Genomic DNA, 11,509 nt, shown 5'->3' with positions numbered 1-11,509 from the left:
TTTTCAGGTTCTCTGCCCACCCCCAACCACCCCAACCTCTTGGTCCAGAAACAATTGGTGAACAAAAAGTCAATTCCTTTTTCTTTTTTCCTTCTGCATTTTCAAAACCAACCCCGTACGTTGATTTGATTGTATTTATTTGGTCAAGTCAAGATATCTCCAAAGGGTGGTAGCCTACATGTCCCGCCTTCTTTTGGTTTGATGTCTAATATATCTTCTCAGAAAAGCCACTGGCTTCCCTCCGCCTCATCCTCTGCCCCAAGGAGGTCAGACTTGCAGCCACCCACTAGCATTCAGTGATGACATAAGCCTGGAGGACCCTGGTGGCTACTCCCCTTGTCTCCACCCCGGCTGTCCACCATCCTCCTGCCAACTCAACCAAATGCAACTGGGTCTTCTGGGGCCAGTGCTAGTTGGTCAGCCTCCACTGGCCTGTCTCTCATCCCACCAGTCCACACCACGCCGTCTATTTCCATCATGCTTACTGAGAACACCGCATTTTGTACTTAAGTCTTCTCTCTAATTAGGGGAACTTCTGTAGTACTATAGAAAGAGCTTACACTCTAGAATTTGAAGTCCAGATTCTAGATTCTTCACTCACTGGCTGTGAGACTTTGGACAAGTTGCTTCACCTCTCTTAGCCTGTTTTCTCATTTGTAAAATTGGGATGATGGTCTGTGTTGTCCAGTTGTCAGGAGAATAAAATGAATTGACTTTAAAAAAAAAGGGCTCTGTAGCAGGGAGGGTATAGCTCAGTGGCAGAGTGCATGCCTAGCATGTACAAGGTCCTGGGTTCAATGCCTAGTACCTCCATTAAGTAAATAAATACACAAATAACCTAATTGCCTCCCCCCCCCAAGAAATAAAAAAATTTAAAAGGCTCTGCAAACTGTTGAAGGGCTACACACCAATGGGTCAGTATTAAGTTGTCCTGCCCTGCCACCACCCCTTTCTCTTTGGTTTCATGTGAAATTAGAACTTTGGGGTGATTAAGGCGGTAACAGACCAATCAGCATAAAGCCAGCTCATCCCAAAACTCCTTGCCTAAAACCAGTTTGTCTAAAAGTCAAAGTAGTAATTTTGAAAGACGGCATTTTGTACCAATTTTCCTCAGAGGCATTTCCAACATAATGTATTTTTAAATCACTATGTCACAATCTGCAACATTTTGTCAATGATGAGATTGTTTTGTGTGCTTGTGGGTGGCATCTTCTATTTTATCTTTCATTGAGCAGTTTTATGACATTTTAGCAAGTGTCTGAAGACCCTTGTTCAAATTGTATATTTCTAGAACTAAATACTTGTCAGATCTGTAGAATTTCCCACAAGATTTATCAAATGCACCTTTTGGGTGACTCCTATCTCCTCACTGGGTTTTACTTTGGATTGTGTATGCCGGTGTGCACCTAATGAGTTGATTAACCAAATTAGCATGTACCCAATGTTCTCCAGGATATTGGCATTTTGACAACAAGCGTGAAGAAGTGAGACAGATGGGGTAGAACTGCATCGAACTCCTTGCATTTTATTTCTCAGGCTATCAAGCAACTCTACTTTGTGAAATAGAAAATGATACATACAAAGTCATGACCAAATGTATTTATTGCAGGAAACATAACATTTCTCAAGAAAGGCAAACTGGCTAAAAAGTCCCAAGACTGTTCAAAAGTAGATAAAAATAGAAGACACGCGCCAAGGATACAAAACAATTTTTAGTAGAAATCCCTTCTTTAGTCAGAATATTCTTAAATAAATTGCTTTTTAAAAATCCTTTAAATGACAGTGCAAAAGAAAAAAATCAGGACACTCAAACAGATGCCAAAACACCTAAAAGTGGACTGCATTTTTGTGAACTTGTCGTTAAGCATAGAGATTCCTTTTGTGAGTTTGTGGCAAATTAGTCTGAAGCCATTTGACCTGGAACCGATTTCAGATGCAGGCACTTTTCTCGCTGCACGTGAAGTTCGTGGGCGGGGAGATGACCATGGACGTCAGGGGAAAGGAGCGCCCCTCCTGAGCCTGACCTCCAAGAGTAAAGGCGAATTGTCAGCCTTTCACTCTTTATTATAAAGACATATTTACACTGAACAATCTTTACAAACACAGTGAACACAGTTATGGGAAGGGGACGATTTTGTAATGGAAAGGGCCTTAATATCTTTGTATAAATTAGTATAAGAATCATAAACAACCACTTTAAATAAGACAGCCCCTCAGCACCTCCTCTGCCCCACTCCGCCCTGTGTCTCCAGACTTGCCCAGCCATCCCTCCCCCTCTCCCGCACCCTCCCCGTGGGGCTGGGCATCTGGTATCAGCGGCAGGAGATGGGGGTGGGGGGGAAGAAGGCCCAGTCCCCGGTGGAGGCATCCAGGGCAGAAGGGGCATTTTGGGCACTGGCTGGCCCCTACTCTGGGCTGTGGGGTACTGGGGGGTGGCGGGCGCCCAGCCTGGCTCCCCAGGGTGAGCTTTGAAGCAGCAGCAGCAGCAGCAGCAGCAGCAGCGTTAGCAGCAGCGGAGGGAAGGGGGTGCAGCAGGTAGGCAAATGGGGTTGTTGTGGGACTTGGGGGGCCCTGAGTCCCCCTGATCCCACCCATGCATAGGTCATCAGGCTCTTGTCTTCCCTTTTCTCCTTCCCAGGAGGCCTCTGAGAAGAAAGTCTGCTCAAACTTACACTTCCTCCCATCTTTCCTTCCTCCTTCCCTTCTCTCCCTCCCTTCTTCTTCCCCCACCCCCTCCCCAAGGAAAGGCCGCTGGGAGAGAAGGTCTGGTTAACACAAAGGGAAAGCTGTTGAGTCCAACTGGTTAAGGCCACCACCTGACTCCTGGAAACCAGTGTTGGGGTTGCAAAGGTAGTCTCGGTGCCTGAGCTGCCACTGTGGCAGTACCCAGGGTCTGCCCGCGTTTCAGGAATGGGGGCCATGGGCAGTTAGGGAACTTTCTAGGCCAGGTTGGAAAATGGACCAGTGGGGGCTGGCCAGGGAGGAGGGAGCAGCTCCATCCCCGCAACACCAGGGGGCAGTTCAAAGCCGGCTTGCCCCTCCCTTCGTAGCCATCCCCGGTCCCAACCCCAGGAAAAGGCACTTAATGAGTTTGGAAAAGGCATCATTGAGAAGGAAGAGGACATCACCAAGTGGGAGTCGGAGCCCTGGGCCCTCATCCTGGCTCTGTGGGGACACTGAGCGGGTCACCATCCCTCTCCAGGCCCCTGAGTTCGTTTGCAGGAGTTTGCATAAGGAGGTGGAGCTAAGTGATCTCCAAGGTTCCTTTGGCTCTGATTGGCTGTGATTCTTGGCAAAAACAATCGTCCTGCTTGGCTTTTGCTCCTGGGATGGTATAGAGCCACCTCAGGCCCAGTACCCTCCCCTCCTGAGCTGGAGCTTGAACTAGCTGGGGCGGGGGTGGGGGAATGGGAGTGAGTGGGAGGGACTGTTAGGGGACACAGAGAGGTGAGAGAAGTGACAGTGTACTCCATGGCCCCGCTCCTTGCCTCTTCCTTACTGGGGCCAAACACGAGGATGAGGAAGAGGCCACAGTAGCTATTCCTCCACTCCTCCAATGCTTCACTTGCCCTTTGCTGCTGGAGTACCAACGCCCCCTTGCAATGGCCTCCAAGGCACCCTGTCAGCATCCCAACGCCCCAGTCCCTCTCACTGGAGTCTCCCATGGCTCGGCTCTCCATTCCCCTCTGCAGGTGAGGGGAAGGGGTCTGCTGGAGCCTGTTGAAGGAAGGAGGTTCCACCCAGCCCCCATGGCAGACCTGAGGAAGGAAGGGCTGAGAGGAGGGTTCCGTGTTAGGGTGTTCGCTGGAAGCGGTAGGGACTAGAGCAGGGGGAGGGCCGGGGAGAAGGACAGCCTTCCAGTGCAAGGTCTCCCAAGTCAGGAAGAGGGGCTGAAGGGATCCTTGAGCTTGAGAAGGGGAATCGTCGGAACTAGGGGCAGGACACCCCCTTCAGGGAGGCTGGTGGGGAAGGAGAGCCGGGACCATCAGCTGCTAAGACGTGTGCCAGCCAAGTGGCAGATGTGAGGGCTCCAGAGAAGCAGATGGATCTACGGATCTACGGAGCAGAGAGAATCGCAGAGGGTGGGCATGTGGGGTCCTTTCAGTCCTAAAGAGAGAAAAATGACCAGAGAGGAGTCACTGAGATGTCCTAGGTCAAAGGAACCACCCGGGATGGGAGAGGAGATCGCCTTCATCCCACCCCCCGCCAAGCCTGAACCTAAAGCCGGAGACCGCTGAGTTGGTGCTGCCCTGTCCTGGCGACAGGATGAAGGACAGCAGGCCAGGCCTTGGGGACAGGTTCAGGCCCTGCTATTTTGCGGCCACCTTGGATTTTTCTGTTCCTGTTCCCCACCGGAGGCCACCCCCAAGGCCCTCTGCCTCCCTCCCTTGTCTGTGAGGATCCACACTGCGCACCTTGTACACAGACCCTCGGGCACCCCTCCCCACTTCATCAAGGCCTCCCAGGACTTCCAGAACTTTCCAATGGGGCCGGCCTGCCCAACCCCAGGCAGCAGGGTGGAAGACAGCCAGCATCCAACTCCTGGGGAGTCAGGAGATGGGCCCTGTGTGTCAATCCCCTCTCTGGGCCCCGCTGCAGGGGCCAAATGGATGCTCAGGAAGCCCCCATGTTGTGTGTGGGGTCGAGACTGCCTGGTGCCAGTGTCTAGCCAGTGATAAGCAGCAGGGCCACGCAGCTTCCAGGCCATTCCTCCCCTGCCCCTTTTGTGCCGCCCACCAACCTGAGGCCCAAGTACCTGCTTCAGAAAGGCATGGGGCCTTTATGGGAGAGGCGCGGCCGCTGGCGGCGGAACTTCCTCCGACCTCCCTGCCAGGGCCCTGCTCCGCTCCTTGGCCCTCTGGGCTGCACCAGGTGGCGGATGTTGGCTTCCTCCATTCCTTTCCCGTCAGAAGTCTGCAGCAGGGGACCTGCAGGAATGAGAAAGCCCGTCATCCTGAAAGGCTGATGCAGACAGGCCAGGGGCCCTGGGAGTTGGGGGGTGGGAGCCCGGGGTCGGGGTGGGGTGGGGGGGTCAGAATGTCTCCATGAGGTGGTGCTCTCAGAGTTTGTCTTGTCTTCCAACCAATGAACCATTTGCCATGTTTATGCTGTCCTGGGGCAAATGGAACTAACATCTTGCAAATTATACAGCTGGCTTTCTGTCCTTTTGACAGTCCTCTCACGTTTCCAACAGGCGCAAACATGTTCTGTGTTTAGAACCTCACTGAGGTAGGGGTGAGTTTGGGGCATTTTGCCTGTATGCGGCTGGGGCACAGCAAACAATAACCCCGCATTGCACCCTTGCAACTGATACACTTCAAACATAGAATATTTCAATGAAATGAACCCCACACCACCACCACCACGTGCCCATCACCCAGATTCAACAGTTATCCAGATGGAGTTACATATGCTTTAGTTCGCCCATTTCTTTCTTTGTGGAAGTATCTGAAAGCAAATCTGGAACATCATGTCATTGTACTCCTACATCCTTTGATATGCAAGTGACCCACTTTTGAGTCCTAGAGATCTCATACCTCACCCCTGGGCATCTGTCTCATCAGTGCTCAGCCATCTCGAGGCTCACTTGCTCCTGTGGCCTCCCTGTGGGTGTGGCTGGGGGCTGGGGAGGTAAGGGGGTGTCTGTGACTCTGTGTGCCTTATGGTGGGTTCTATTCAGCCTGTGACCAGATTTGGAGGCCAATGAATATTGCACGAATAATGAGAATACAGATGAGTGAATGGTCACCTGAAGCAGCAAGTGTATAGGGAGGGGACTGGGCTGCTATTGCTGGAACCCTCTTTGCCCTACCTCCTTTCATCCCCAGATCATACCCTCATCTTGTGTCTCATGCAAATTCCCTCCATTCCAATCCCAGCTGGCTTTTTTTCTGCTCTAGGGGGCCCCTCTCTACATCTGTTCACATTTGGTTTAGAGTAGAAGCCTCCTGATGCCAGATCAAGCCCTGCCGACAGAATCCGAGTGGTGCTGGGTGTTTTGGGGTGCGATGAGGGACAAGGCATGTGGGAAGCCTCTCATGGAGGCTGCAGTCCAGCCAGAGCAAGCGAGCTGGCACTCCACAGACAAGCCGAGCCGTCGGAGGCAGGCAGAGCTGGGAGAGGCGATGGAGGTGGGCAAGAGGCCGCCTGGCAGAGTGCCTGTGCCATGCCCCAGACAGGGCTGGTCTGCAGAAATACAGCTTCGGAGGCCAGTGATCATGAATTCCTGTCTCCCTCTCCTCGCACCATCGGATTCACCTTCAGCTGTATCCCTGTCTCTTGAGACCTATTTCCATCCATCTGTGAATCTCCACTACCAGCTCACAGTTTCCATATAACCACTCACTGGCTGCTAGCCCCCAATTATACCCTCGACAGCTCTCCCTTTCCTTCCTCCCTGCTTCCAGAATCCCACGCTCCCTTTTCTTCCTTGGCTATTTGGCGCTCGTGATTCCTCCTTCACTAGCACACAATTTCCAGGCATTTATCCTCCTCATGCGCCAAAAGCAGGCGAGGTTTGTCCTCAGGGCCCACCCTGCCCAGGCCCCTGGGGCTTGCTGCTCTCCACTCTCAGACATGCCCACGCACACTCTAGCCCTCTGCCCTCTTCCCTCCCGGAGAGAAGTCACAGGCCTGTTAGGCCCTCTCAGTTTACCAGCCACCCTTCAGGCTTCTGCTCTGTTCAGGGTTAATGTGTCAACTCCTCCCCTAATCCCATCACCTAATGAGAATGAAAACACAAATTTTATTCACCCTTTGGGGCAGTAGTACAGCGAGGGGCAAAGAGGCTGCTTCAGTCCATCCTTCATAGGACTACTCCCTGGGTGCCACCTGCAAAGGGGCTGGGCCAGGGAGGGAGAAGAGGGAAGCCCCCTCACTAAGCCCCCACCCCAGCTGCTTCAGCTTCTGCCTTCTGTTTTTGGAGTCCCCTCAAGGCTGTCCTGCCCTCTGAGAGAGGATAGGAATGATGCTGATGAGGAGTTTGGACCAGAGAAACTCTCAGGGCGAAAAAGATTGTGCTGAGGGTGTGGCCAGGAATAGGGGAGGACCACAAGGACCTTGAAGTTGTCAGTGAGGCCTTGGTTCTTGCGTCCATGACCTCGACTACTGGTGGAGGGGTTGGCCAATGGTACAGGCTAGGCCCCCAAGGTACAGTGGGCATGGAGAAGCGAGGCACGGTGCCCAGATGGGGAGGGTATCATCTCCAAATGCTCAGCACCCAGGACTGTGAGTGGTGGTGGCAGTTGGGGTGGGGGGGGCTGGGGTAAAGGTCCCTAAGAGTCGGGGATGCCCAGAGCCAGGATGAGGAATATGGCTGCTGGGCTCACACTCCAGCCAGGGAGACATTGAGACTCTAGGCCTGCAGAGAAGAACTCTGTAAGCTGACCGAGCTCTCAGTCAGGCCCTGGAGAGCAGTCACCCAGCAGCCCCTAGCATCTTGCATCCCTTTGGGTAGGGGGCTCACTGTCCTCGTAGCCGGAAGTCTGCTGTTCCTCCCCTACCCTGATCCCATCGCCCACCTGTTTCCTACTTTTGATTTGGAGTCTGGCTCATCCTAAGATAAGCTGACACCTGAAACCCTGGCTTTATCCTGTCTAAAGGGACAAATCAGAGGCTTTTGATTCTCATCACTGCCAAGGTCCCGGCTATAAAAAAGAATTCCCCTATAGAAACTGGGGCCATCCCCAGTGGACTTAAATATCTTCCTCTAACTCATCTGCTACTTAAAGGAAGGCTGGGGCAGTCCCACATAGAGTCTCAAGCCTAGAGAGACCAAAGTGCTATCAGCAATGAAGGTACAGCATCTCCACTGCAAACCACAGTCAGGGGTAAACAGGGTTTGCTTTTTATGCAGCGTGAGCCCTGCCGGTGCACAGAGAGGTGTGTGCCACTTTTCAGGAACATGCCGTCCTCACTCAAAATGAAGCATCTTTTTTTTTCTCGCTGTTCCACCTGTCTTGTGATGGCTTTAAAAGTCTACACAAGTGCCCTGGTGGCACTGGCTATGTCCCCTCCACTGCTCTGGGCTTCTGCACATGTCTCGAGGATAAGGTCCCCCTCCTTTGTCTGCCCAGCCCCTGGGCCAGTGCCCTGAACTGTCTTCCCATGCCAGCTGTGCTGCTACCATGGACACATCATGCCCTGGCAGCCCGGTCCTCCGCTTCACCTGCATTAGTCCTTGGCTGCTGAGAGGCCCGACTCAGGTTTCCTGGGTGCTTAGTGCTTAGGGGCTGGGGATGGAGTGGAGATGCCCCCTCCGTGAGACATAGGGGTACAGGAGGCTGTCCCCACGCTATCACGGTGACTGCAGGCCTTAGCTCAGACTAGGGAGGGGAGAAGGAGGAGGATACAAAGAGAAAGAGAGGTGGAGGTGCTCAAAGACCAAGGGCTACTTGGCCCTGGCCCAGCAGCTCTCAGACTCAGAAGAGCAAAGTGTATCCCAGGTCAGGAGGCAGCGGAGGAGTCTGTGTGTGTTGGTGGGGGTGCATTCCAAGTCAGGACAGAGTGTGTTGTGGAGGAAGCATGGGTTTCAGGCCTGGAACTTTGACTGGGGACTCTGGCTAGAGAGAGCACGCAAGTCTGGGCCAAGGGCAAGGTGGTTCAGAAGAGGTCCCTTTCTCTGACCCAAGACAGGAGGCAGGAGGAACAGGATATGTGTCTCTGGACCCTGGGCTGGTGGCCACCTGTACGGAGGTGACCCCCTCAGCTCTAGGAGAGGACAGGGGGTGAAGAGGCAGGCAGAGCCTTGGAAGATTCCAGTGCTAGGCTGAAACAAAATGTGAGGGCCACGAATTGACCCAAATCAGGCTGTGGAAATAGGTGACCTGATGAAGAAGGGTCAAGTGAAGCGGGAAAGGGCAGGGTCTGGGTCAGATGCAGCATTTCCCTCCTCCTAAAACCAGCTGTCCCTTTACCAGTACTGCCCAAGCAGCTGGACTCTGGAAGGGTCCGAGTGGTGGTCCCAGTTAGCCAAGGGTCTTCCCACAGCCTATGGAGGGGGCCCCACGTGGGCCGATCAGGAAGGCCCAGCTTCCTCTGAGATGCCCTCTCTGCACGCACTCCCTTTTCCCTGGAGGCACCATCTCAGACTGCCAGCAGTGGTGTCCCGTGGGTGTCTGGTCTTGCCAACTGCACTGGAGGGCAGGCTCCCGGAGGGCATGCCCCAGGCAGTGTCCTTCATTCATATGTTTTGCTCTCTTTCTGCCATTGCCTGCCTGACAGGAGTTTCTGAGAGAAAAGCCTGCTCCCTTCTTACCAAGGAGGTGGTGGACCCCAGGTGTGGGCCCTGAAGAGAAAGCCCACTGGACAGCCAGCTGAAGGCAGGGCGTGCTGGATCCAACCAATTCGCATTTGTGGGAACCCAGGCAGGGCTCCCAGGGCCAGGGCAATGCCAAAAGGCGAGAACAGACAAAGGAGGTGACATACAAAGTCAGAAGTGGAGCCTTGCCAGGCCCCTCAGAGGCTCCAGGGCTACAGGACATCCTCCTGTCCTAGAGGGTCTGGAACCAAGGAGGGCCCTGGGCCCTTCCTCGGGGAAATTTGCATCCCTGCTCTCTCCTTCCCCTGGTTCCCACCCCCCTGTGACTCCAGCCCTGGCAATAGCATTAGTCCACCTGGTCTTGGCCTTCCTATTCTGTGGTGCCAGGCAGGCAGCAGTAACAGACAGATCACAGGACTGTGGCAGCTGGAGGTGGGAGCTGGCGGCCCCAGGAGACACTGATACACAGAGGACAGGCAGCCTGGGTTAGGGTGGCTGGGGCGTGAGTGCAGACCAGGCTTGCGGAGGGCAAGGGAGCACCAGTGCCAAGTATGCCAGGTAGGGGTGTGGCACAGGTGGGGGCGAAAGGACGCCTCCCGCCCCCCCCAACCCACTCCCCCGAGCTGAATGGAGGTATCAGGTCAAGCGCTATTTCCTGGTTTGGTGCCTGGAGTGAGGGGGGACGGGGGACCGAGGTGAAGCATGCCCGTGCCTGGGGCAGAGGGGAGGCCGCAGCCAGGATCTCGAAGAACTGAATCCCTGGGGTGCGACGGAGGCCGCAGGGAGGGCCTTCTGTGTGAGAGCAGGAGAGCAGGCCAGCCAGGACGTAGGGTTAAGGGAGGAGACCGGCCCGGCCCGGCCCGGCCCAGGGGAGGCTGCCTCTGCTCACATGCAGGCTGAAAGGAGCAACAGCTGGTCTCCACGCCGCCGCCCCCGCCGCGCGCTCGCTCCTGCCTATGCAACAAGTGTCACGTCTGCATCTTGGCACATCATCCCCAGTGGCCCGCGCCCCCGAACCCGCGGGCGGCCCCTAACCTTCAGGGGCCAGAAAACCTTCAACGCGGGAACTCAGCCCCCTCCCCACTGGGGCTCAGGTCAGTTCCCTCCAATGATCCATGAGGGGAGCGGAACGGGCCCCCACCAACATGCCCTCCACCACATGGGGTGCGGGGCGCGGGTCACGGGGCTCACGCCTGCGGCCCTGAGCTCCTCGGAACGCGAGGGGCGGCCAGGAGGGGCCAGGCGCCGGGCGAGTGACGCCCGAGGTCGAGCCGAGACCCCCCGAGAGAGCGGTGCCCGCGGCCGGCTGGTCCCCGGACCCGGGCGCCCTGTCAGTCGGCGGACCGGCGCGTGGCGGCTCCTGCGCGGCTCGAGCCCGGCTCCCGGGAGGCGGAGAGCGCGCGACGGTCGGCGCGGAGGGCGGGGAGGGCGCCGGCGGCAGCCCGGGAGAGCGGCGAGCTGGGCGCGGGCAAGCGGGAGGGCGCGCACTCACCTCCACACACCGAGCTCAGGGAGAGCCAGAGCAGCAGGAGCGCCTGCACGCAGAGCCGCAGATTCATGCTGCTCCTCGGCCGCCGCGGCGCGGCCCTGGCGGGGGGCGGGGGTGGGGGCGGAGAGGCCGGGAGCCCGGAGGCCGAGGGAGGCGCGAGCCGGGGCTCGTGCGGGCGGGCGCGGAGCTCGCGTGGCTCCCGGGAGGCGAGGCGGTGCGCCCCAAGCCGCGCTGCAGGCTGGCGGGCCGCCGCCTGCCCTCTCCCGCGGCCTCCCTCTCCCGCCGCGGGGCAGCGCCGCCCAGCTGGCCGTGGCGGCTCCGGGGGCGGCGGCGGCAAGCTCTTTCCAAGGGGCTGGCTGCTCGGCTGCGGCTCCAGCGGCCCGTGGCTCAGGCTGCCAGCGAGAGTGCGCCCCGCTCTCTCCGGGGGCTGCATTTTGTAGCCTGTAGCTTGGCCGCGAGCCCACTTGGTCATGTGGTCATCGGGAGGGCTGGAGGGGGGGCCAGGAAGAGGGAGAGGGAGCGAGCCTCCCGCACCGCCCCCCTCCCGGCACGCACTCGGCAGCCCGAGCCAGGGCGCGAGAGGGAACCTCGAGGTGGCCCCACAACAAAGGCTGCGAGGCCGCTCTGACAGCCCACAACTGCTCCCCGGACAATGCCCGCCTGGCCAGGGGCCAGAGGGTTTTGGAGACCTGAAGGGTTTCAAACACAGGAAGCATTTGGGGCGGTGGAGGGGCACACTTCACCCTTTGTCACCTCGCTTC

General features: G+C 56.6%; 1 protein-coding gene across 1 annotated transcript; it reads right to left on the bottom strand.

Annotated features, from left to right (window-relative positions):
- Positions 1-1,552: 1,552 nt before the first annotated feature.
- On the bottom strand, positions 1,553-11,131 carry APLN (apelin). The gene is made up of 3 exons (XM_031446593.2): positions 10,752-11,131; positions 4,757-4,928; positions 1,553-4,107 (listed from the first exon to the last, which is right to left on the bottom strand). The coding sequence occupies exons 1-2, from the start codon at positions 10,816-10,818 to the stop codon at positions 4,762-4,764; spliced, it is 234 nt and encodes a 77-aa protein (XP_031302453.2). The 5' UTR covers positions 10,819-11,131; the 3' UTR covers positions 1,553-4,107; positions 4,757-4,761.
- Positions 11,132-11,509: the final 378 nt, after the last annotated feature.

Source organism: Camelus dromedarius, chromosome X (genome assembly GCF_036321535.1).
Source record: "Camelus dromedarius isolate mCamDro1 chromosome X, mCamDro1.pat, whole genome shotgun sequence".
NCBI classification, from domain to species: domain Eukaryota; kingdom Metazoa; phylum Chordata; class Mammalia; order Artiodactyla; family Camelidae; genus Camelus; species Camelus dromedarius.
Note: the sequence above shows the minus strand (reverse complement) of the source record. Positions and strands in the feature narration are given on the sequence as shown.

Excerpts from the sequence above, each read along its gene's own strand:
- APLN (XM_031446593.2), bottom strand. The coding sequence starts at position 10,818 with ATGAATCTGCGGCTCTGCGTGCAGGCGCTCCTGCTGCTCTGGCTCTCC. Across the intron at positions 4,929-10,751 it reads CCTGAGCTCGGTGTGTGGAG|GTCCCCTGCTGCAGACTTCT; the intron begins GTGAGTGCGCGC and ends TCATTCCTGCAG.